The sequence below is a fragment of the Falco punctatus genome (genome assembly GCF_963210335.1).
Source record: "Falco punctatus genome assembly, chromosome: 3".
Taxonomy (NCBI): domain Eukaryota; kingdom Metazoa; phylum Chordata; class Aves; order Falconiformes; family Falconidae; genus Falco; species Falco punctatus.
In genome coordinates, this window is record NC_137582.1 from 26969109 (window position 1) to 26993213 (window position 24105).

General features: G+C 36.4%; 1 protein-coding gene across 1 annotated transcript in view; it reads left to right on the forward strand.

Annotated features, from left to right (window-relative positions):
• The window catches only part of LRP12 (LDL receptor related protein 12), a 48896-nt gene that overhangs the window by 11939 nt on the left and 12852 nt on the right, over positions 1-24105 (forward strand). Inside the window, exons 2-3 of the mRNA XM_080377952.1 lie at positions 15704-15760; positions 23047-23182. Coding sequence (XP_080234078.1) covers positions 15704-15760; positions 23047-23182 — 193 coding nt within the window. The remainder of the gene's footprint in view (positions 1-15703; positions 15761-23046; positions 23183-24105) is intronic.

Here is a 24105-nt window from a genome sequence, read left to right on the forward strand (position 1 = left end):
AAATAGCTACCCTTTTGAGTTTCTTTCTCTAGTTGACTGTTGCATCATATGTGGCATCTCTTTGTAAAAGAACACTTGTGTATGAAGCAGTGAGTTGCTGGTACTGAGCTTTCTTCTTAAAAATAGGCTTATACCACAAAAATACTATAACCCTGACTCGCATCTAAATTCACTGTGCTTTACTGATGTGACGTGCTTGGAAACAAACCTTCAATGCATGTTTTTCTTTTTAAATATTCATTGTATAGTTGTGTAAAAACTCTTAGTATTATTTGAGGTTTTAGTATTAAGATAGAATAATAACCACTCACACTGACAGTATTCATGTAAAGTATTGTTGTTAGCAGGGTAGAAGCTGAAGCACAGAAAATAAATAGCTGATCCTTGGTTGTGTGTGAACAGAGTTCATTACTCCACGCTTCTGGTCCTGTGCTTTTGCATGAGTGTGAAGTGGGGAGTCTTGGTTTGGCTTAACTTACGGCACAATCAGTGTGGGAAAAGGCAGGCAACAGGAATGTGACTTACTGATCTGAACTGCTCTTCAGGGAAGTCTGTTCTCTGTGTAGGCAGACTAGTCTGTCCCTCAGAGGGAAGATAAAAGGATGATGAGTGGTCCTGAAGTATTTAAATGCATACAACACCATTTTGGGAAAGATGCAGTTGCAGAGTTTTTGTTGTGGAATTCGATATAGGCTACTTTGAGAGCAATGTGTCTCTTCTACCTTATTTAGCAATTCAACTCCTGCCCTTGTCTGTCTTTACAAATGTGACTACCGACTAATTTATCTCATCCCCAAAATGCCAATCCTCTTCTGCTCATCAGAAAAACAGCCCATTGTGTATTTTGGCTGTTGTTTCTTAAGTGATGGATGCAGACTGCTTTAAAAGGTTTAGTGATGATCTGCTGCCCCTTAGCTCCTTCAGACCAGCTATCTCTTACTGGAAGCAGACAGGTAGAATGTGTTTTATCCTGTATTATTGTGTTCTGTGTAGCATCTCTTACATATAGTAACAAGAAATTTTACAATGGAAACTTTACATTGGAACACAAGTAGAAATGTATAATATTTTCTTGAAGTTCTTATTAACTGGATTTTGAGGGCTGTTACTTTTCTGCCAAATGTGGTAGAAGTAGTCCAAAGTATTTGGAAGTTGTGGGGAATGTACAGATGCACACAACTGCTCTTACGCTGTGTGACCCATGGGAAACTGGGCTCAAGTTGATATTCATATTGCCAGATAACAGTGAATATGCGCAAACAAAACAACTGGAGTGGCTTTTGGAGTATTGGGTTGTGAGCTGGATGGACAAAGGGGAGGGCAGTAATTATGTAACTTGACCTTCAGTCATCTGGTTGTTTATCTCAATGATTCTTGGCAGGGATTTCCTCAGAGGAAGAGTCACAGCATGGTTTGATATAGTATCCCATATATTGAGTAAGATTTTTTTTTTTAGGAGGCTGGAGTGCGGAAAAAAAAGTTGTTAAGACTCTTCTTGGGAAGGAAGTGAATGACTCATGTAAACACGCATAGTAAGATGTTTTCTTGGTCAAGAAAAGATTAGATGAGTAGAAGAGCTTGTGTCAAGGCAAAAGTGGAGACAAGGTGTACTAGGTATAGGGATAACATACTGGAAGGTAATTATAAATATGAATGTCAGGGTAGGTGGTGATAAGGATTTTGGAATACCTGTTAGATCATGTTCTCCAAGGTCTTCATTCCTCTTACTATGTTTAAGCCTCTCTTCCCATTGATGCTTTTGTCCTAGGACCTCTTGAGAGAGAGAGAGAGAGAGAGAGGTTACCTGCCTTTCTATCCCTGAGGGAGCTGGTGGTTTGGTAAGATTGTTCAACATACTGCAGCATGAGGCTTTCTGTGTTTTCTTGGTGAATATCCCAGGACCTGGAGTGGGTGGGGAGCATGTGCCTGTGTGAACCCCCTTTCCTAGTTCTGCTGATGGGACTGGCATGTGAGTAAGCCTAAGAGGAGGAGTATCGGAAATCGGCAGCCTCGTGCTGGCAGCGTTGAAGCTGGGAGGAGTGGTACAGTCCCAAGTATGGCTGTGTTTCAGTGAAAGGAGACAGCTTATTTCTTGGTCATTCATCTGTGTAGGGCTTTTTCATTAAGATGGTCACATTACCTGGAAGTGAATGGGCCAATTCACAGCTCTGTCAATGTGCCTATTTCAACTAACTTACTGGAAATTTAATTGCTCTTTTGAGTTGCTATGATCTTGCACTTAAAACATGAAGGTTCAGAGTGTATTTAGATACCAAATTGGGTTTATTTGACCCTGAGATAAACAGATAAAGCATGTATCATGAAGTTTGTAGACACCTCCAATTTCTTGCAAAGTGTTCAGATTGAAATGATGATTCTGCTGCACTGGGGTACATCTGTGGTTGATGGAGGGTCAGGGCTAAAAATTGGGATTTTGTAACCTGTACAATGTGAGACTTTATTACTGGCTCTATTGAGAATAGGTACAGCAAGTGTATTTAGGGTCATGCAAGCAGCTGTTATGGTACACTATGATACCTACAAGTCATTGTGTTCTGTAACAAGTAACTTGCCTTGCAAAAAACCAGAACCAGAATCCATATAGTAAATTAGCTGTGTGTCTACTTTAACAAATTTAAAGCCTTCCAGTGGTAATTTGTGTGTATTGGGGATGTTTGACAGCAGCGAAAACATATACTTAAGTGTTCTAGAACAAACTTTTTTCTGCTTTCTTTTTGACTAACATTATATACACTATGGCTGTATTGAAAGCATACTGTACTTTGCTTAACTGCAGGTGCCTGAACTGGCTGTCAAGTCAAATGCTTATTCAACTCTACGGAAGGGATTTCTTTGCTTCATTTTGAAATTGTGGAGTCATAGTACTATCCAACACTCTTGTTTCTAGTTCCTGATAGTGGAAAATTTGTGTTTATTTTTTCTGAGTACTGGGAATAATCACGGCAAGAGGCTCAGGTACCCTGCAGTACTATGCAATGTGAAAAGAAGTATTCTGGCCATCAGATGTGCACTTCTTTTCATTGCATATAAAGGTGGCAGTGTTAACTGTCTTTGTATTGCAATTACTGTTTTACCACTGTTTTCACATAAGCTGTCCTGTCTCTATAGCTACCTCTAGCACAATTAATGTAATTCAGACTTCCCTGAATGCTTCCCAGAGTTTTCACTTTGGGAAAGGGACAAGCTTTTACCTTTGGTGTTCAGAATTTTGGACTTATGTTCTGAGTGATTTGGGGGAGAGAGGGAAGGTGAGGCACAATGAGGAGTTGTTAGAACAAGACAGATCCAAGTCAAAGTTTTGTTTTGCTTGTTTTTTCTGTCCTGTTGATCTGCAGTGGTTCTTTAGTGTGATAGCTTTATCACTTACTAAAATTACTCAAGTTTAGCCATTCTTTCCTCTGTGCTTCCTGTACCCTGTGTAGATCTGTCAGTGGGAAACACAAAGCCATCATATTTGCTTTCTTCAAACCTTCTTGACTCTTCTGTGTTTGAAATAAAAAGGTGTTAAACTCTTTTACAGGTGTACTACAGGTGCAAATGTGTGAGGTACAGCACCAGCATCACCCTTACAGGACAAGAATCACAGCGTTAATAGCAGATAACATGGAAGGGAAGGTGGGAAAGAAGAAGAGGTGGAAAGAAATACCAGTTTGAGTCTTAGAGGTTTACATCTGTTTGTCTATTGTTTTTTTAATTATATAAACACAGTCGACTACTTCTAGACTGTTTAAAATATCGGTGGGGCTTGCTGAAGTTTCCTATGTTAGAATAAACTACTTGAATTGGTGCAGTAGCTGTAAGTGTACACAGGTGTGGCATAAAACACTGGAGAGAAAATAAGTTTTACTGGATTATAAATTTTACTGGATATTTCCCTTGCTTGCTTTGATGAAACTAATTTGTTTGAACAAAAGAATGTAAAAGTAGCAAGGCTGCCATGCACAGAATTCTTGGATGGGTGCTAGGCATACTCATTCAAGTATGTGTACACACATGTTTGTACCAGGAATATGCCTTGGCTATTTTAAGATCTGATTCTTAATTAATGAAGTTATTAATCTGAGTAAAATAAATTTCATATCTTGAAGGCAATCTGTCTTCTATTACTGTCTGTCCTTTTTGAGTAGAAGCAATTCACAGTGCATTTTGAGGAATGCGCTATGTTATGACTGGCAGGTTGTAGCAAGTTCATCTCTTAATCTTCCTAAGTCCTGAAGATATTTAATAAACAGCATAGTTTAGGCAAGTCTAGAAAATTAGTGTAGCTAGTTAATAGCCTTTTCTGTCGTAGTGATTGAAATGTCAAAGCTGACAACAGTAGAGAAAGAGCTGTGTGGACTGAATGTCTTTTCAATAGTGAGAATGGAAAGATCTACATGTTGTGGTTCCCTCAACTCAGTGACATCTCCACTTGTCTGCTATAAGTAGAGCAGATCAAATTATTCATAATAAATAATTAATTCTGCACGTGGGTGTTTGCATGAGATTAACAAAAAGCATTGTTTTACAGATGTTGAAGGCAAAAGCAAGAAGTGCATTGCCTTAGGAGCTTTTTTCCTCCTTTGTGCTTTTTGCTTGTGTTGTTACAGTCCATATGAATGATGGCATGCTGAGTTATGTTGTGCAAGGTTACTTCTATACTTTAATTAGTTCAGTGAAGCATTAATAAAGGACAGAGTCTCTGTCCTGTATTACTGGAAGATAGCTGGGCAGACTGCGTGACTTTTTGTGTAAGTTCAGGTTCAGTCTGAATAGGTGCTAGGGGTCTAAATACTCAGGTTGACAGACTTTGCATAAACAAGTCTGCACAAGTATTTTTAAGGTCTTTGGTTTCTGTGAACTTTTCTTGTAAATTAAAGAAAACAAGCTTTCTTGGGAACTCTGCAGTGCTTTCTCATTCTATCAGAAAGAAACCAAAACACATTAAAGAGTATAAAAGGTTGTCAAAATCAAAGTTTTATTTCTAGTAATAAGTAGTGAGAAGCGAAGACAACACAGTTTTATCTTTCAAATGAGGATATTTTTCCTAGATGCAATAAACATGCTGTGCTTTTATGATTTTTATATTTGATGTATGTGCAAAATGTGCATGTAAATACACCACTGCTTCACCGCCCTCTCCAGTAAATAAACCGCATTCAATTCAATTATGTCATCACAGTGAATGCAGCTGGGATGCTTTGCAGTTAATGCTAATTTATTGTTGTTACCTTCATGAAGGCAGAATTGAAACTCGGCAGGCATATACTTTTTGACTCCAGTGTTCTCTGGTTCTCAGGCCAATGTTCCAGAAAGAATCTAGCAAATCTGGAAATTATGGTTAGATTTCTCAATCCCCTGCTTTTGCTCTGATCAGAAGTATGAAAATTCCTCCTTGATTTTTACATGAATTGTAGTATCTTAGCCCTTCTGTTGAATAAAGACCTAAAATAAATAATTTTGTCATTTTATTTTATGAATCCACTGAGATTTTCTGGTTTTTGAAAGCATTATTTTCTGGATGTATCTTAGGCAATGATTTTTTTTTTTTCTTTCTAACACAACTGGTGTTTTTCTCGTTTTGAGTTGTTGGTCACATGAGATTTAGGCCCCATAATAAAAATGCAGCAGTGGAACAGTGTTTTCCTTCTTCTCAAAAATCCTCGTGATTCTCCTCCACTCCCCCCAATATCAAGTACTCCTACGCTACTTAAGTCTTTTTTTGGAAAAAAATCAGTTATAAATCTGAGTCATGCTGTCACCTGGAACAAGAAGCTTGGATGTTTTGAGGGCTCCTGGTAGGGATTTGTGGGGTAATAGCAGATAATATTTTCATTCCTGCAAGTTTATAATAATTTACGATGGCTGCAGTGATTAGTGTAAGTAATGATTTTGTTTCTTCTTTTAGCACTTTTTCAAGACAGAATGGAATCAAATCATTTGAAGAAAACAGGATAATCAGCAGTATTGTATCTTAAAGAGTATATGGTCTGAAGCATTGCTTTTACCATCTAACTTATCATAGAGGCCTGAAATCTTCTGGCTGACTGTAGGTGTTCGGTTTTTGTTGTTTGGTTGGGTTTTTTTAATATATATTTATTATCAGCCATATGTAGACCGTTGAATATTGCCATTTATTCCTGTAGTTATAAGGAATTAAAGGTGGGAAATCAATCTAAACCTGCGTGGAGCAAAATCAGGTTTTTTAATGCAACAGTATAGAAACTGTAGTAGATAAAAGTACAGAGCATGTGAAGAGTATGAATCAAATCTGCAATGCTCTTCCCCCTACTTTGTAAGTACTGTGCAGCCCACACATTGAATTTTTCCCCTAGTCTGGCACTTCTCAAATGTGAAATACTTACAGTATTTGAAATGGAAATTCAGAAGAAAAGAATAGTTACTGCGGTTGAACATGTACAAAGGCTCTGAACAGTCCTTTGTTAAAATAATCAGTTTTATTTTAAACTTAGCTGTTGAAAATTACTAGAAACTTTTTTTCTAGGTTTGTAAGTAATACAACAGTGGAATGTTTCAAAATAGGAAGGGAAATTGTTAGGTTCGTATTGGTCTAGTCAGTTAAGAATAGGCGCCTAAGCCTTATAAAGGAGGTAGACTATACTGCCTACCCATCCTTAAATGAGCTGTCTTGCCCTCCCCCCAGTTTCTGGTCTACTCCTTTTTTTTCTGATTTCCTTATTATTTTTTTTAAAGTTACTTGAGATTTAGCTGTCATTTAGAAGACTGTATTCACTGTTTGAACTGTTTAGTTGTAGTTTTAGTTTTTAGTAGTCTGATTTTTTTTCTGCTTTGTCTAATCGGAAATGCTGCATGAGATTACCACCTGAGAACATGTACAACTTGCAGGCAATGGTCAGTCATGTAACTTCCTTTATACCTGGCTGGGCAGAAGTATAGGGTTTGACATGAACAGAACTACTTATGTGCATAAAATCAGGAATCTTGTTGAAGCTGAGCCCAGTGTCTCTGCTAGATTTCCAATTTCCACTGCTTGCTGCCAAGTCTATTAGAGCTGTCTATAAATAGTTTGCGGAATTTTTGAGTGAGAATAAAAAAAAAAGTCAGGGTCTTTTCAGTCCCCCACCTTTTCAAACTATAACTGAGAAGCATTAGCTTTTTTTCTGCTGAAACTTTCACTCAAAAATCCTTAAGTTTGTTACTAAGCTAAAATTCTGTACTTTGATGACAATAGTTTCAGTTAAAAATTGTCTTGTGAGATTTACAGGTGTGACCAAATTTACTTATGTTTTTTCCCCACCTGCAGCATTAAATCAGAGTTGCTATAGTTACCACTCCAGCTTCTCTTACGAAGCCAAGGATAAAGGAACCTTGGGTTATCTTGGTAATTTGGTGTGCAAAGATCTCTTTTAAAAGTGTTTCCTGTTCTCTCTCTTGTGAGAGCCTTTCCTGCTGCTACACCCGGAGGAAAGGTTTGTGCTGTGCTAAAGCGTTCTGGGTAAAGAACCACTGGTTGCTTTGTATGTTTGATTGTTAACAAGGGAGAGCTGTCACTTCCTATAGGATGGAGAAAGAAGAGTGGAAAGTGACTGAGAAGCCTTACGTGTAGAACAGGAATGCAAGAGCTCACATTGTAGACTGCAGCATCTTCCAGATGTTTGCTTGATGTATCCTGGTGGTGCTGCGTGCTCTGTTTCAATACTTCAGCGTTATTTGACTGGCAGCATCTATGTCAAATTTGCATTTTGCTAACATCTCACTATAGTTTATATGGAATTTTGTAAATTTTATTTTGTGTGTTGTGGCAGCATTCACAGTTGCTGTAATATTAGTGAATGTATGCAGTGCTTAATGAATCCAGAAAGAACTTGCATTGCTCGCACTAAATGACTGCAGAGACTCTGAAGCTGAAGTTGGGAAGAGAAGGCTCTGCCTGAAGTTGTGCTGGAGCCTCCTTGGCAGCCCTGGTGCTGTGGTGAGCAGAAAGCACACTTGTGATGCTGGGTAGCTGAGGGTGTCCATGTTGGCATGTCCCACAGCCAGACAGGAGTGGTGTGGATCAAAACAAGTTACACTGAAAATCTAATGTTTGCGCTGGGTTTTCCTCGGACTAGCTCTAGTGTGGCCCAGAGGACTGAGTACCCATTACCAGTAGGAGCGTGTCATCTAAAAGGAATCCAGTTTGGTTCCAAGGCCACAGTGTAACGTGAACCAGAGCATAGGAAGTAGAGCAGATCAGGAGATTCAGGAGCATACTCCTTATCTGAAATAAAATACTAATATATACAAATCCCAAGTTAACACCATAAAATTATCAGGAAGAAAGCATATATTATGTTTTGGTAGTGAAAATAAGAGGTCTGTTATGACCTGATCCCTCTATATTCAAGTTCAAAGCATTCACTTATGTGGTGAACTTTGATTTTTAGAGTATTTGTTTTAATAGTCAATTTTTGAAGAACAAACACAGACTTTTTTAGTTATAGGGAATAATGTTATGATGCTAAATAATGCAAAAGTAGTACAATATTTTTATTCAGAGATTTTAAGTCAGTGTTATAAAAAGTACAGGACTAACGAAAGGTATGTGCTGTTCACTCAAGTGCTGATTAACTTTGGATTTAGGCTCTCTACAGTGAATGTAGGTTTGGAATCTTCATGGTTATGTTTTATTGTTTTATTCACCAAGAGATTAATAAAGACCTTTTTCCAAAAGTATCATGCAGCTACATGTCATTTAAAGTTCCTCTGTGGGGAGGAAAGGACAGTATAAGGGAGGGTAGTGGGTGGTTTATACAAAAATGCAATGTTGGACAACGGGTTTTAACTATACATTGCAGACTTCTGTCACCACCATGCTGATTGTTTTATAACCAAGAGATAATTTTCTAAACACAAAATGGTAGATAACTGTTGTATAAAGTAAAAATAAAAATCTAAAACCTACATAAAACAATTCTGTTGCAGAATTGATTTTGTAGTTTTGTCTTAGTGTTCTAAGTAAAACTGCATCACAGTTGGTATAAAATAAAAATGGTACTGCATAAAATAACAGCATTGAGAATTGTAAACAATTTCTGTACTTTATCTGTTTTTACAGTGAAATTTTATTTCCTGCTTTTGTATCATAAGCACATTTAAATAAGCCACAATTTCAGTATAGCTTCATCTTAGCCATTTTTATTCTTTTCTTAATTAAAGAAATTAATTATGCCATTGTAGTATTCAAGTATACAACACTTTCTCATTTCGTGTGAACAGTCGCTTTCACTGTTTGAAATTTTAGATACATTTACTGTGTCATCTTTGTAGCAGATGTTCTTCTGTTATAGGGATTTGGAATAAATCTTGTCACTCTTGCTCAGCTTGCCTTTAGTAGAGAATTCTGACTGATGCCTGCACAGCAGCAAGTCTCTCTCAATGTTTCTCTATTGCATGTGTAATTTTATATTAAAAGAAATGGCTATTTAATCCTTCCCTTACCTGAAGGATCTTGTTGCACAGTGTAACATGGTCTTACAAATGGCCACCTGAAATTCCAGTGACTCCAGTACTTCACCCTAAGGAAATATGGAAAAGAACTGCACAAAACTAGTTAATGTCAAACTGTTGATTTAAAAATAAATAATGAAGAATTTGTCAATAACTCTTGCAAAGATCCGTCAGCTAAACTTGAGATTACTCATCAGTAATGCCTAGAAGTCAATACTGTCTGTTCCCATTATGCTTTTTTAATTGCCTTTTGTCGTAAAAAGTATGAACTTATGGAAAAGTATGTGTTGCTCTTTGTTAAGGAAGTAAGCAGTAGTTGGGTGTAGGACAAATTCTGGTCAAAGATGAAATGTGCTATATAAAAAAGAATAATAAAGACATGGAAATATGAGACTACTGTGGATCATTAATCTTATCTTGAATAGTTAAAACAAATACATATTGGTGCACAAATGTGTTAATTTGATTTCATGCATATTTCTAACCAAAAGGATGCCGTGATTGCAAACTAAGCTATCAGAAGGCAGGAAATAATAAAATGGTGTCACTTGTAAAGGCTGTGGCTGGTTTCTGTGGGAATCTGGGAATGAAACCGCTGCTTTTCTTTGTTACTGAATATAGAGGTGTAACAAAGTTGCCTGGCTTCAATGGATTGTGTACTCAGAGCTCTGCTGCACCTTAATTTGAATCATTCCCTGTAGCAATAATATTGTTTATTTTGTGAACTGTTCTGGGAGGGTAACTTTCAAATGCTTAGACTGCTCTTTTTCTTTCTTTGTTTGTTCCACTTTCAGTTCCTTGTCTCTTGTAATTTTGATATTGCATATGTAGCTCTTTTCCTGTCTTCAGAGGAAGGCAAAGTCTGAATTTCTGTAGTACAGTTTAGCAGTAGTAGGAGAACATATTTTGCACAGACAGAAGAGACAGTACAGGAGAAACCATATTCTCAGATACTTTTCTGTGTTATAAAAGGATGAAAAAACAAAACTAGTCATTTTCATACGCTCATATTCATTTGAGGTTATAGAAAGTGGTGGGGTTTTTTTCCCTTTAGTTGCATAGTCTGTTTACTGTGTACTACTCCTTCTGCAGTACAGGAGAGTTTGGCAGCAGTTTGGCCATATACCTATGGATATGTAGTTCTTTGTTGCTGTTACAGCATTAATTCCCTGCAGCTAATTCACTTAATTCTAAATACACAGTAGTTTTGGCAGATATACGTGCAAAGTGCTCAGGAAATGAGGAGGTTGTAAACAATGAGCCAAAAGGCTGAGGAGGATCCTACCTAATTTTTTTAGCTCGTTAACTGGATGTGACCTGCATGTAAATAATTCAGTATAATATTTTGGGTTGCATGCTGAACAACTGTTTTTGTGGTAGAATGGTTTGAGTTGGAAGGGATCTTTAAACATCATCTAGTTTATCTGGAGGAGGGTGGTAGTACTTGTTTTTCTGTTGGTCTCCCACATGCGCTGCTCTGAGCTGTAACATCTTAACCTTAGGTTAACCGTAGGTGTGACGGTTAGGCAGTTAGCCTTTGCATGCTTCTCCCACAGACTCAGCAAAGATGTGTGTGACTGTGGTTCAGCCTGGCACATGGCACCTTCAGGTGGAGCTTGTTTCTGCACAACTGTGCTTAGATATTTGCAGGAAGTGGGGAGTGGAATGCTGCTGGCTGAGACTGCTGCAGGATGGGCTAGCAAAAGGGGTCATTTCCAAGAAACATGCGTAGACTTACAGAGGCATCATGGATGTTTTCAGCTCTGATATCTCTATATCAAGAAGGATATTGCTATTTTTGGACTAGGGCATCATAGGACTATTGCTAAGTAGCTTTTTAGTGGAGTGATATGTAAGGCAGCACCCATTTGTTCATGGCAGCGTATAGTAAGATTCTTATTTTGGTGGTATTGTCGGCACTTGCTCAGTTAGAAGCACAATTTTGTGAAGATCAGTGCAAGGTAACTTCAGCTGACAAGAGGCAGTGTAAAAAAATTCAGCTTACACTTTGTGAGGTAGAGTGGACAGGAATTTTTGGGAGTAGGATGAAGAAAGGAAGCCTGGTCGTGAAGTACACTGTCTAAAGTAAAGCAGGTTGAATGTGTACCATGATAAAGGATGTTTGGAAACTCATTATATACAGGAAGTGGTGTTGATCTCTTCTTCCTGGTAATTGTGGTTCAAGAGAAATAGCTTGTCCAGTCTGCTTACATATCATTCATTATGCATCACAGTACCTTATGACTCAAGGTAGTTTAGAAAAAGCTCTCTTTGTAGCTATTCAGTTACAGCAGTTCCTCAATTTATACAGTTCTGCTTGTAGAGGTTTCGTAATTTGGCTGTTAAAGCTAATGGCAGAGGCTTAATCTTGATACAGAAGAAATTAGCTTCAATGGAGATGTGTACATGATTTTTTTTTTTTTTTTTTGGTGGATGATGACTACTTGGTCTAACAGCAAAAATAAAGGTAACTTAAATGTGTTTCCCACTATGGATTTTTGTTTTTATTTCAACAGTCAAGTTAATTTCTCTGTAAAACATAATCTGGGTTTAACTGAGTCCCAAGATGCATGATGTTCTATCAAACTGAAGCTATAAAATTTGATTTTACAATCATGGTGGACAAATTCACATGTACCAAATTTTTTTGGTGCACTTTTACAATATTCATCCGTTTGCTGTGTGTTCATATTACTATTTTTAGTCAAAATGGAATTAAAACAGTTTTCATTTAAGAGTCATTTACTATCTCAAATATATCAATATTTAGATAAACTTCTTGTTCTTTGCCTGAAATCGACAGATTCATGTATCTGGAATGCAGAAGTTTGTCTTGTTTAATCTGAATGTTTTGACCAAGAGGGACACACTTATTGGGCGGCTAGGGTAGGCTTATTGTTATTCTCTGAAGTTATATACAGACAATCCTTTGAGTCTGATCCTGTTTTGGTAGTGAGCTGTGCTGCACAGGTTATGGGGAAGGAGGGATGTAGAGGGGTAACGTCCTAAAATGAAGGCTGCTATGTTGTCATTAGCGTCCACGTTAGTCCGAGCATCACTGCTATTGTCTGGGTTTCAAATATATAGAAATTAGCAGCTTTTTTTTTTTTTTTGCCAAATATGTTATATTTTTCAAGTGTAAAGCGTTGGGGTTTTCCCACACTTTCCCTTTACAGTTTTCCTCAGCAGTTTGGTTGGAGTGTTGCTGCAACATTTTCCTTGTTGCCAGTCTCACTTCCCTGGCCTCTGTTTATCTTCCTGTCTGTGATGAAACTCGCGTTAGTGAAATACCTTCAAAGGCTATGGGTTTTATCTTCCATATAGTGTTATTGTCCTCTCCAGACTCCATATAGGAGTATAGGGCTCATGGATCTTGGGACCAGGATTTCAGAAGTGATGCTGTGATTAATTTTTTTTTTTCTATATACTCATGCTTTGCTGTATTAAATAGACTAACAGGAATTTCAAAGATAATTATGTTCCCGTATCTTAATGGAAATTACTGATCTGTTGTCTGATATATTGATGTTGTGGTGGGCTCAATGCATATGGAACCATGTGACATAATTGTTGAGATCATATAAGGATCATTGCCTAAAAATTTAATAAAGGTGTCAGCAGTTAGTAACGCTTAAATGGCATCTGAACACGCTCGATTTCAGTGACAGTTTCCAATAAAAAATGAAGTAATAATCTTAGAGGTTTCTAGGGTTCATTTTTCATGTAATGAAGGATTATTGGGAAGGAAATAATTTTTTATAAAAACCTGCCTTATTTTGATGCTGTATTATTTGGATCTTAGTTGAGGCTTCATCATCACGCTAGTGCTTCTGACTAATTACTGAAGCTAGTTTGACATCACTTTATATCAATAGATTAATTGTTAGATCATAATGCATATTTAGATGGAAAACATTAAAGCATTCCAGGTTTGGATATTGACTTAAGTTTTCTTCTTAATTTAACACGCTAATTCTAAGTCGATGTGTACAGGATTAGGATGTGAGTTCCCGTTTTGGTATGCTTCTTGTTATTACTGGTTTATAGTTTTTGTCAATTTTTATATGTACATAGCTTTTCTTTCCATTACTTCAGTGTTGTTTTAGTATTTTCATGGTTTGTAACTGTATTTTTATCAGAACTTATTTCATTAAAATTTGGGGGGGGGGGGTTGTTTTCCCGGTGTTTATGTATAGGCAGCTGGTCTGGAATTCAGGTTCTGGGAGTATCAACGGAGTGCCTGGATACTGACTGTCTTCAGTGCAATTACTTTGAGGTTTTTCATATTTCTGAATGTTTGTTCATTTTCAGTGTTCAATAACAACTACAGATATATTTGTATATGTTAATAACCCCTTTTTGAAAATGCAAAACCAGTGAATGATCCCTACCGTAATTTGAAAGACTAAATACTAGTAAGCTATTTTTAACTTAAAACAAGAGGTTTTGAAATGTGCTAATGTTTTCCTTATGTTGATGGAAATAATAGAAAACAAGACAATGAGAAATGTCTTTCTGTGGGATCAGTTACAAGCAAAATAACTTTATTGCAAAGATGGTGTTTATTCTGTGAATTTAGAGCTCAGTGTTACTGAAGAAACAAAATCAGTGGCAAAACTCTAGCATGTCAGTTTATATGCAAATTGGAGAAATTATTTGGAGAATACCTTTCTATAATGTACAGTTATATTTTACTTCCAAAAAGAGTTTAATTGGAAAATAGTTGCTTACCAATACAACATTTGAAATAGTTTTCTGTGTTAGAATACTTCTGTCTTGAACATTGAGGGGAATTGTTACACTGGAATTTTTTTACAAAATTGAGACAAAGAAACTTGGTATATAAATATATGCAGCCAAATTAGTACATTAAAAATGGGGGAGGAAACACATCACTTCTAAGAGCCCAAGAATTTTGTTTGCTTTTTTGTTTAAAGAAAAGTTAGACTTGCTATTTTTCTACCAGTTTTGATCACCAGGTTTCTAACTGTATTCTGTCATTAGGAAGTAAAATTTGTGTCCTTGTACGTTTGTCAACCCTGGGAGAAATTTCGGAAACTTTTTATTTGTGACCACTGTAATAGAGGAGCACTGGGGTGCTTGCTTAAGTGTATGTTCTAGATCTACTCTAACAGTCTTTAAGCTTGGTATAAAAGTCATTTGAGTGTTCTTCATGTCTTTAAGGTTCTTGTTATCCAAACTTATCACACTTAACATTGTGGTGCTGGTAGAACAACTGATTGCACATGTATAAAAATCTGTGTGAAATGGCAAATCTTCAGTATTCTTCAATAAAACTTCGAGGGATTAAGAGTTGTGGTTTACAAAAAAATTGCTTAGTGATGTGTTTTACATTGTAGATTCACTGCCTATGTTTGAAGGAGCTTATTTATGAAAGTAACTTTCTCCTCCCAAAATACCTAGAAGATACTATTAAAAAATTGTTGTAAAGGTTAAAAGGGTGTTGAGTAAAGGAGAGGAGGACGAGAACTGTTCAGTGGGAGAAATGTGCATTTACACAACTTACACTACTTGATCTCTCATATCACATACCAGGGCTACTACCTGTCTTGTACAAGCAAACATACTTGTAAAGCAAACTTACTTGTTTTAGCAGACTTTTACTTTGGAGGAGTGCAAAGGAGTATGAGATTTGGAGGAGTAACTTTTCTATCTAACTCGTGATGACCACATGGGTCTTGTTGTTCATCTTTGCAAGTATACTTAGTTTTAATGAACACTGATGGGGAGTTACTCTTAAAGGTACCTAGTTCCTGGCTGTATCTGAAACATCTTTCTGGATAAAGGGTATAGGCTGCAATTCACTGTGAGACAGATGGATGTCTTCCTCTGGATTTCTTTATTTGCGTAGCATTTGCTTACAGATCTTGATCCAGGAGGAGGTGGGGAAGATGCATTGAAATAAACCTTTCTTGAAAAGAGAATAGCAATTGATGCAAAATCATGCAAAGTCTACCATCTAAAATGCCTGAACTTTCTCAAAGCCCTCTGCTACTCTTTGCTACATTAATGATGCTTTTTTTTCATTGTGTGGTAACTTTTTCTCTAGTTTTTTTCTTAAGTTTGATCATAAAATGAACATATGACCTTTAATGTTTAATATTAATTAAAATAACTTCAGTTTTGTTCTTTCTGTTCTGTAAAAGGGTATCTGAAGAATTTTTACAAATTTTATCTTGGAAATTAGCTTATTCATTATGTTTAATTTTAGGAAATGGTGCTCTTGCAGAACATTCTGAAAATGTGCATATTTCAGGAGTGTCAACGGGTAAGTCATTTTTTGTAATGTTTAAATTTCATGCATGACTTAAATAGTAAATATTGAAAGCCACCTGGTATCTTATGAAGAGATATTTGGCTATAAAAATTATTACTGCCTTTTGCAGCATGTAATAAGGAATGAAGCAACTGGAACATGGAAAAATTCTCATAAGATAAAATTGATACCTGCATGCTTATGAACAGATTATGCCTTTCTAAGTGGACTGCTTAATTATTTTTCCATACAAACATTGAACTAAGAGAAAAGTTGGTTTAAGTTGAATTGATATTTTATTTCCACAGTAAAGTTTTTGTGAAATGAAATTTATTGAAATGTAATTTTGGATGCTGCTACTATCAAATAATATAAATCCAGGAGTTATGCATTTCACCTGATTAGATTGAAGCAGTAACCGAAACTACTGTACACTTGGCTGCGTGTTTTCCTTAATACAAGAAAAAAAGAATTTTAGAACTTGTGAAACTGAGAAACTGATGAGGTGCTTGGAGAATATGGGGTATAAAAGCAGCACACATTGCTCAAAGGTTGCTACATTCTCTTCCAGTAAATCAGTCTTCAGACTTTCCTGGGCAGCAGGCACAGCTGGGGCTGTTCTGTGTTAGTGATGTGACTGTGTGTCCATTAAGGCATTAGGCAATGCCAGTATATAGTCTTCATTCTTCAGATGCTAAGCAGTGTCAGCGAAGCCACTGGTTGTGTTTTATGATACAGGCACTCAGAATATGTGCAAACGGGGAGATACCCACTGAAGAAGAACAGTGTTTAAAAGAATATGAGCCTGATTCTTTCCGTAGGAAGCTGCCACTGGTCCCTGGAAATCAAACTGATTTTCATACCCTTCTCAAATAAGAGTCAAAATGCAAACTCATCCTTTTTTGAAAACAGCTTACACATCTTGCTGGAGTTGTCCTTGCAGTATCGCTTCAAGCATTACATTGCTGCTTGTGCACACAGTTAAGTTTTTGGATAAATACATAGTCAGTGGATGGTCTTTGTTACACTACACAACCTTCTTTTCCTCTTTTATTGCTTGCCACTCCAATACTGGCAAGAGTGTAATTACAGAAGATCTTTGCTATCTGTTCTTATGCTGCATCATGGAGAATGTTGTTGCTCTTCAACAGTAATGCACCAAGTATCATGGATAGTACATTTGTGGTCCAGTATAAATAATAAACAGCCACACGGGTACTTGCCACTGTTGAAACAATTGTTTCTGGAATTGGATTGTAAAAGTTACATGGACCCAGCCTAAAACCTAGCTATGCAGCTTTCACGATATGTTTTAACAACCCTTTACCCCTTTGTTTACTGTAACAGTCGTGTCACAGGTCGCAATACAGGCAGGAAAGCATCTGCTGGGCAAGAGGTGAATGGAATTTTTGACTCTGCTTTCAGTACTTTGGCCAGCATGCTTGAATAAGGAGTGCCAAGAAGAGCAGAACACGATGTACTTTCTATGCAAGATAACAGCAGCTGGTAGACAGACCTTTAACTACTGAGAAGAAAGATCCAGTGAGGACTTCTTTTGAAAAATAAATAAATAAAAAGAACTCAAACAACACAACACCACCCCACCCCCACCCCCCAAAAGAAAAAAAAAAAAAAAAAACAAACAAAAAACATAAAACCAACAAACAAAACAACAACAAGAAAAAAAAACCAAAACCAAACAAAAAAACCACCAAAAAAACCCCACAAAACACCACACCAAGAAATCAGTTCTGATGGTCCTGTGTTCTAAAAGTTTTCCAGCTGGGGATAAATAAATAACATACTCTTAAAATTTCTGTTTTCATACAAAGTGAAAATTTTTCACTGGAGAATTTTGAAATAATGGGGATGGAGAGTGGTCTGTTAATGAAAACCTGAAGAAAGCCTGTAGACAGACCCAGTGACATTTTCCTTATAGTTCTTTCTATGTACATGTTAAATGTTAGATGTATGGCCCAAGAATAAAAGATGGGGATGTATTTAGATGATTTTTTTTAGTTGCTTTGAAACAATCTGGGTCTCCCAAACATGTTTTTGAACTTGCAGATCATATATTTCATCAAGCATACCTGGACAGCTTTATATTTATCAGAAGAATTTTAAGCAGAGCTTCTGTAAAATAGAACCAAAGACATCTGGCCTTTGAGTATTTCTGAATCCAACTTTAACTTGGTGTTGAAACCAAGCAAGCAATTTTCTTGGACAGTTGCTACAGAGAAGGGATTTAAAATGAAATTATTGTCTTGATGGTAGATTTCCTGTCATGCTGCCGCTGTAAGGCTACATGACCTACCATACTAAATTATGTTTTAATAGCACAGACCTCTGTGGTCTTTGGTATTTATGCTTCTGCTGTATATCTGCCAAGTTACAGGTACACCTCTAATATATGAGCATGCTTTTTCTACCAACAGCAATAATGGAATGTTGTCTGTTACATATAAGCTATCACTAGAGAGTAAGTGTTTCTGCCTTTAAAATCTGAAAAATTGAGAAATATTTTCAGGTCGTCTTCGGGGTATGTTGCACCCTAATTATTGTAACTGGAAAACCAATCCCCCACCTCTGTTTTAAAGAACTTCTACACCACTGAAGACATTTGTTCAAAACAATTAAAAAAAATTATGATGATTTAATTTTACTGAGTATGTCTCTGTATTGCAGAGCAAAGAGTGTTTTAAATTAAAGCTTTTCAGCTTGACCTGGAGGCAAAGATTCCTATGGCTTCTTCCCCCATAGTTCTCCAACTAAGACTTTCAGTGGCTCTTGAGAGTTACAAATGCAATAATTATCCTCCCTATTCATGGTTTAGACTTTATCACAACATTATTCTTTTTACTCTAAGCTGTTTTAAACACCTTCAGATCATTTATCCAGCTGCATTCATGTCCTTACCATGTCCAATATAATGCATACCTTATCATCTTGTGGTTCACATTGAAAGCTAATTCTTTTATCTTTTCAACTAATCTCCTGGCATTACTGTGAAGATAAATCCCTAATCTCCCTCTCCCTGCTTTTCTGAAGTGACTTTTTCCCTTGACATGTTGTTCACTGTTGCTACAGGTACTTTACTTCTGTAGACCTTGTTACAGAATTTTTGCATAGGTTTCTTAATTATTTTCTTGTTATAACTTGCACGTCGAATTTGGTACTGTAAAGTTTTCATTGCCTCTCTTATGTTTACCAGTCAACATCCCGTAGGTAGGTTACAGTTACGTTCTGTAATGTGGGGCAGTGCACAAATTTCAGGAAGAAGGGAGTAAGGTGAACTGTTACATGTGTTTCTGAAAAGTCTATAAGAGAATCCATATACACCAGAAAACCATGTGCACAGGTTATCCTCTCAGCAGTTGTGGTGGTTTTTTTCCAATTATTCTGCAGTTTAGTCTGTGAAACATCTTCAGTCCTAATTACAGGGCTACAATCTACTGAACAGAGTTACAGCAAAGTAACAGAATTGCAAATAGATTGTTAATAAAATAAAGGCTCACGAAGGAAAGAATTTAAATAAAGGTAGGAGATAGATGAGCAGGATTGTACTAAAGAGTATAGGGGAATTGAGAGGCATGTAAGCAGAGACAATATCCACGTAGAAATGGTTGTGCAGGAGGGTTTTGTTCCCACGCAGAAATCTTGGAGCCACCAACATGAGATTTGAAAACATCTTGGGCATGCATCACTGTGTGTATTTATTTCTCTACAGTGCAGCCTTCTCAGTTTCAGTGCTTCTGCCTTGTTTGAAAACTCATCTCATTTTTTCTGCCTCCTCTAATTTTCATTCTGCTGTTTTCTTACATATTTTTAATACTTTTAAATAAATTATTCCAGATCCAGTTAGTTTTCCTGGAATTTTAAGTTCCTATAATGTAACTGACCTGTATGACAAATGCCTGCAGGGCCACTATCAATTGAAATTAGAAGAGCAAATTCTCCACAACTCAATGTAAAGATGTTTGCCTCTATTGTTACATTTCTGTTTTACATGCTGTCAGTTGAATTGTTTTTTTGATTCTCATGCCCTTCTTGATGGTGCCTACAATTCTTCATGTTTACAAACACATGAATAAAATGTATGTTACATTATATTCTCAAAAGCTTCAGAAGAAACATCCTAGTTAAGTAGAGGGTCAAGAATGGATTTTAAAAGGCCTGCTATTACCTTTATAAAGTAGGTTCCCTTTAAAACTGTTCTATTTCAAAAGGTTATACTTGATTTTAACAATCTCTCTGAGAAATTATCCTCTTTCAAAATGACAGCACTTCTGAAGTGCAGCTTCTACACAGTTGATCTGGACCTTTATACACTTTTTAAGCAAATGGGAGATTTCTGTTGTCTCCCGAGTTAGAAGTAAGAGATTTCAGTGCACGAATGTGTACCAAGTATGCAAGTTCATTTAGCTTATCTAGCTAACCTGAAAGAAGCTGTAATTCCCTTTTCAAGTTCATTCCTTCTTATGTTTTGAACTCCCACGCTGTCATATGCACACTTCCTTCAATTCTACTTTTCTCTTCTGCAGCAGAAGTGCAGTATTGTTCACTCCACCCTGTATTTTAGTGCCAGTGATCATTCTTGCTGCTTCATGCCCTCCTTGGTCTGCTTCTCTCTTTCCATATTGGATGGTGCTGGAAAGGGTCATATTTTGCCTTCAGCTCTTCAGTGTTAGCTTTGGAAATGGAGAAAAAGGCATCTTAACTAAAAGAATATAGACAATATAGGAATATGGCTGGTATTGCAAACAAAAGCTTAAAAACCTGAATTTGAGTAAAACTGGACATTTTAATGTTGCTCTGAAAGTACCACCTTGGTTATAAGGGCTTTCCCTGTGGAATTACTTCCAGTCAAGCTAACGTAACAAGTAAAAACTACTGTTTGTACTACTACAGGGATTGGATTGAGTAGATTATAATTGTCAGGGTGCGCTGTGCCAGCATAGGAGAAGTTGCAAAGCTAATTGCATAGTAATTTACGGTTGCTAGCAGTGTTTGGAGGTTCCTATTCAACAAACACATGCTGTACATGTATTTATAGCATGCTTAAGTTTTTGGAGGTGAACTTTAAAATTGAATGAACATATGTTGAATGGATTATTTTTATCTTCTAGTTTAAGGTTTTTCTTTGTCAGGCAAATATAAAAGCTTCCTTAGAGGTTCTCAGTGACAAAATCTCATATATCAGCTGGTAAATATCTAATACCAGGTGAGTGTTACAGTAGTATAAATTTCACCTGAAGGCAGCTTCCTTTAAGCTGAGAGCACTATTTTAGTAATGACCAAGTAGTGTATGGCAACATCTGTAAATTTGGTACAAAATGTTTTACACGTTCTTCTACTTTTTCACACATGTTTTTGCTTCAAACCTGTTTAAACTGCTATTTTACTTCAGCGTTTTATTATGAATAACAAGTTTTTCTTTCCAGTCCTTCCATTTCTTATCAGAGCAGATGTAAAGTGTATCCAGAGCATTTGCACAGGAGCAGTGTTCCAAAATACCATGGTGTTAGAGCACCACCTATAGGGTTTGCGCAAAATTAAAATAAGAAAGTTTCCAGTGACTAGTTGAATGAATACTCAGATAAAATAATATCTTTCTATATTTTGAGACTTTTTTTATCCCTAGGTATTAGGACGGGTCCTGTGTTCTATGGTTAAAGTATGTTAATACTTAACTGTGCAGCATGAGTGAAGCTGTAATAAGAAACGCGAAAAACTGTTTAGAACAATGTTTTGTTACAGCTGCACTTGAAAAAAATATATTTAGTGAGTTTTATTTTTGTTTCTAGATTTCTGTATTTAAGCTAATACAGAAAATTCAGGCATACGCCAGCTTTTTTATCTTTTAATCATTTTAAACCTATTTTTAGAAATGTCTTTGTTATGCCATATAGAAAGTAATACTTTTTGTATGAAACTTTTTATTGTGTTAGAGCTAGACAATAATTTCAGGTTCTCAGTCTTGAAAAATTATCTTAAAAGCTTGATCGCGGATAAAAATAGAAAAAAATTGATAACCTGTTTACAAATTACATTATTACAATTTTTGCACTATTACAAATACAGTTCATTCTTTAACGTGTTTGTTCACTGCATCAGTTCTGATTTCTTATTTTAATCAAATACATATTAAAAACAAATTAAAAAAAGCTTTTGATCATCAGACAGTAGTGAAAATGCTTCCTCATTTGTAATCATTCCTGTGTTTAAACTACTGTGTGTAGGTGATTGTGCTACCAGTAAAATTTGAGAGCTCACAACTTTTGGACTAGCAGTGAGGAAATTGCCCTCTGTGCTTTTATGTTACAATTATTTTTAATGTGTTTTCTGACTTCTGAAACCTTCTCTGTAATTTCAGTCTCTGTAGCAAGAATATTGTGGCCTTTCTGTTTATGTGAAGGTTGTGTATATGTGTATGACAGGTGTTGGATGAAAGGCTGCAAAGGTGTGTGGTGGGGGAGAACCAGCAAAACAAACCCATAAAACTAGTAAATACAGTACTTGAAATAAAATCAGCAGAGCTGAGAACACTCTACTGAAAGGAACAAGCAGCTGAATTGAGGCCAATGCAGAAAGCTACAACTATAATACAGTAAGAATACAAATGGCCGAGTTACTTCAGTTGCATAGAATTAGTCCTATAAATACAAGCTTTCTAGTCCATTATCAGAAATGTAGTTATGCAAGTCCCTCTTGAGAGTAATCTCTTGTGAACCTAACTTCTAATATCTATAAATGAAGTGTGCTGCAGTAAGTGCTCTTCGCCTTTTGAGCATTTGGAATCGTGTGTAGGAAGATCGTTTCCATGCCAAGGGCTGGAAAGGGGGTATTTAAATGATGACTAGGCACCAGGTCTTCCGAAGACGGAAAATTTCAGCTACTTGATTATTTAGCTTTAATTTATTTTTCATCTTCTAATGCTTTTGTCAGTATAAGATGTAGATGCATGGTTAAATTGAACTGAAACTTAGTGAATGCTAAAAACAGGAAATAAAAAATGTTTTACTTTATTTAAAGTTGTTGAAGTCTATATAGAATAATCTTTTTTAATCTGTAGTACTGATGGATGTGAGTTTGAACTTCCGCTCCGGCAACACTGGGAAACATCTTTTGGCCGACATATTCCATTATGAACTCCTTTAGACGTTGTTGTTACACATCATCTAACTCAGTGTGATATTTTCCCTGATTATTGCAGATTGACTTTTTTTTGTGTGTCCTACTGGCTTTAAAAAAAATATGGAATTAAATCAAATTGCTTTCAATATATATGTATTTTTTAGCTTGTGGAGATATTCCAGAACAAATTCGATCACCGAGTGGGACAATCACAAGTCCAGGGTGGCCCTCTGAGTATCCTGCCCGAATCAACTGTAGCTGGTACATCCATGCAAACCCAGGAGAGATTATTACTATAAGGTACCAGTGTTTTGGTATTAACCATGTGGATTGAATAAGTATTGACTAGACATTTTTAACTGCTAATTATGTATGTACTAATTTTCTCTTCCTGTAAATGTAGGATTTCTGTTTTGATTTCTGCTTTTCCTTTTATCTGATTTGCTCTCACACAGCCATGTAGCATTTGTTTTCAACTAGAGAATTGGCGACTAGAAAAAGTTTCCATGTGCTCGTTTGTTTGATTTATTTTTAATGTCCCTGAAATATAAGTATTTTGTATAAAGAACATGTAGGGGAAATTCTGTAATGCTTCATTGCTATGAAATCTCATGGTGTGCTTAAAAATGGCAGGGTAAAATACTAAAGCAATGGATATGATTGCAGTTTTGGAAATGCTGAGGTTTTGGTGGAAGGAGCTCTTCACAGTTTCATGTATCTTGTAACTTTTCTAAAGAAGTAATGTAAAAAAGTTGTATCATAGGTTTAAGTTCTCATCAGTTCATTCCCCGTTACTGCCACAAGGGAAATCTATGCTTGATTTAGCTTCAAGATAGAAATAGCACTGCTTCATAGGCTGATCATGAAACTGCGTTAGTTGCAGATTTACTTCAGTATTTCAGTACAAACTTGCTGACCTAAGAAGCAGCTCTTTGTTATGAAGTATTTGTTTTGACATCAGTTACTTGTTTAAAGTACTGCTTTTTAATTTAAACAATCTTTCTACTGAATACTAAATCGGTGTAAATGCAAAGTAGGTAGAACTGTTCATCCGTTACAATGCTTTAACTTTTTCATACTGTTAATTTTTATTAAAACTTACACTTGTTTTCCTGTCACGTTGTTTTTCTGTCACGTTGTTTTTTCCCCCCCTCATAGATTGCACATTTCATTTCTGGTTTACTGCTCTGTTGTCTGTACAGACCTGTTTTGTCCAGACTGTC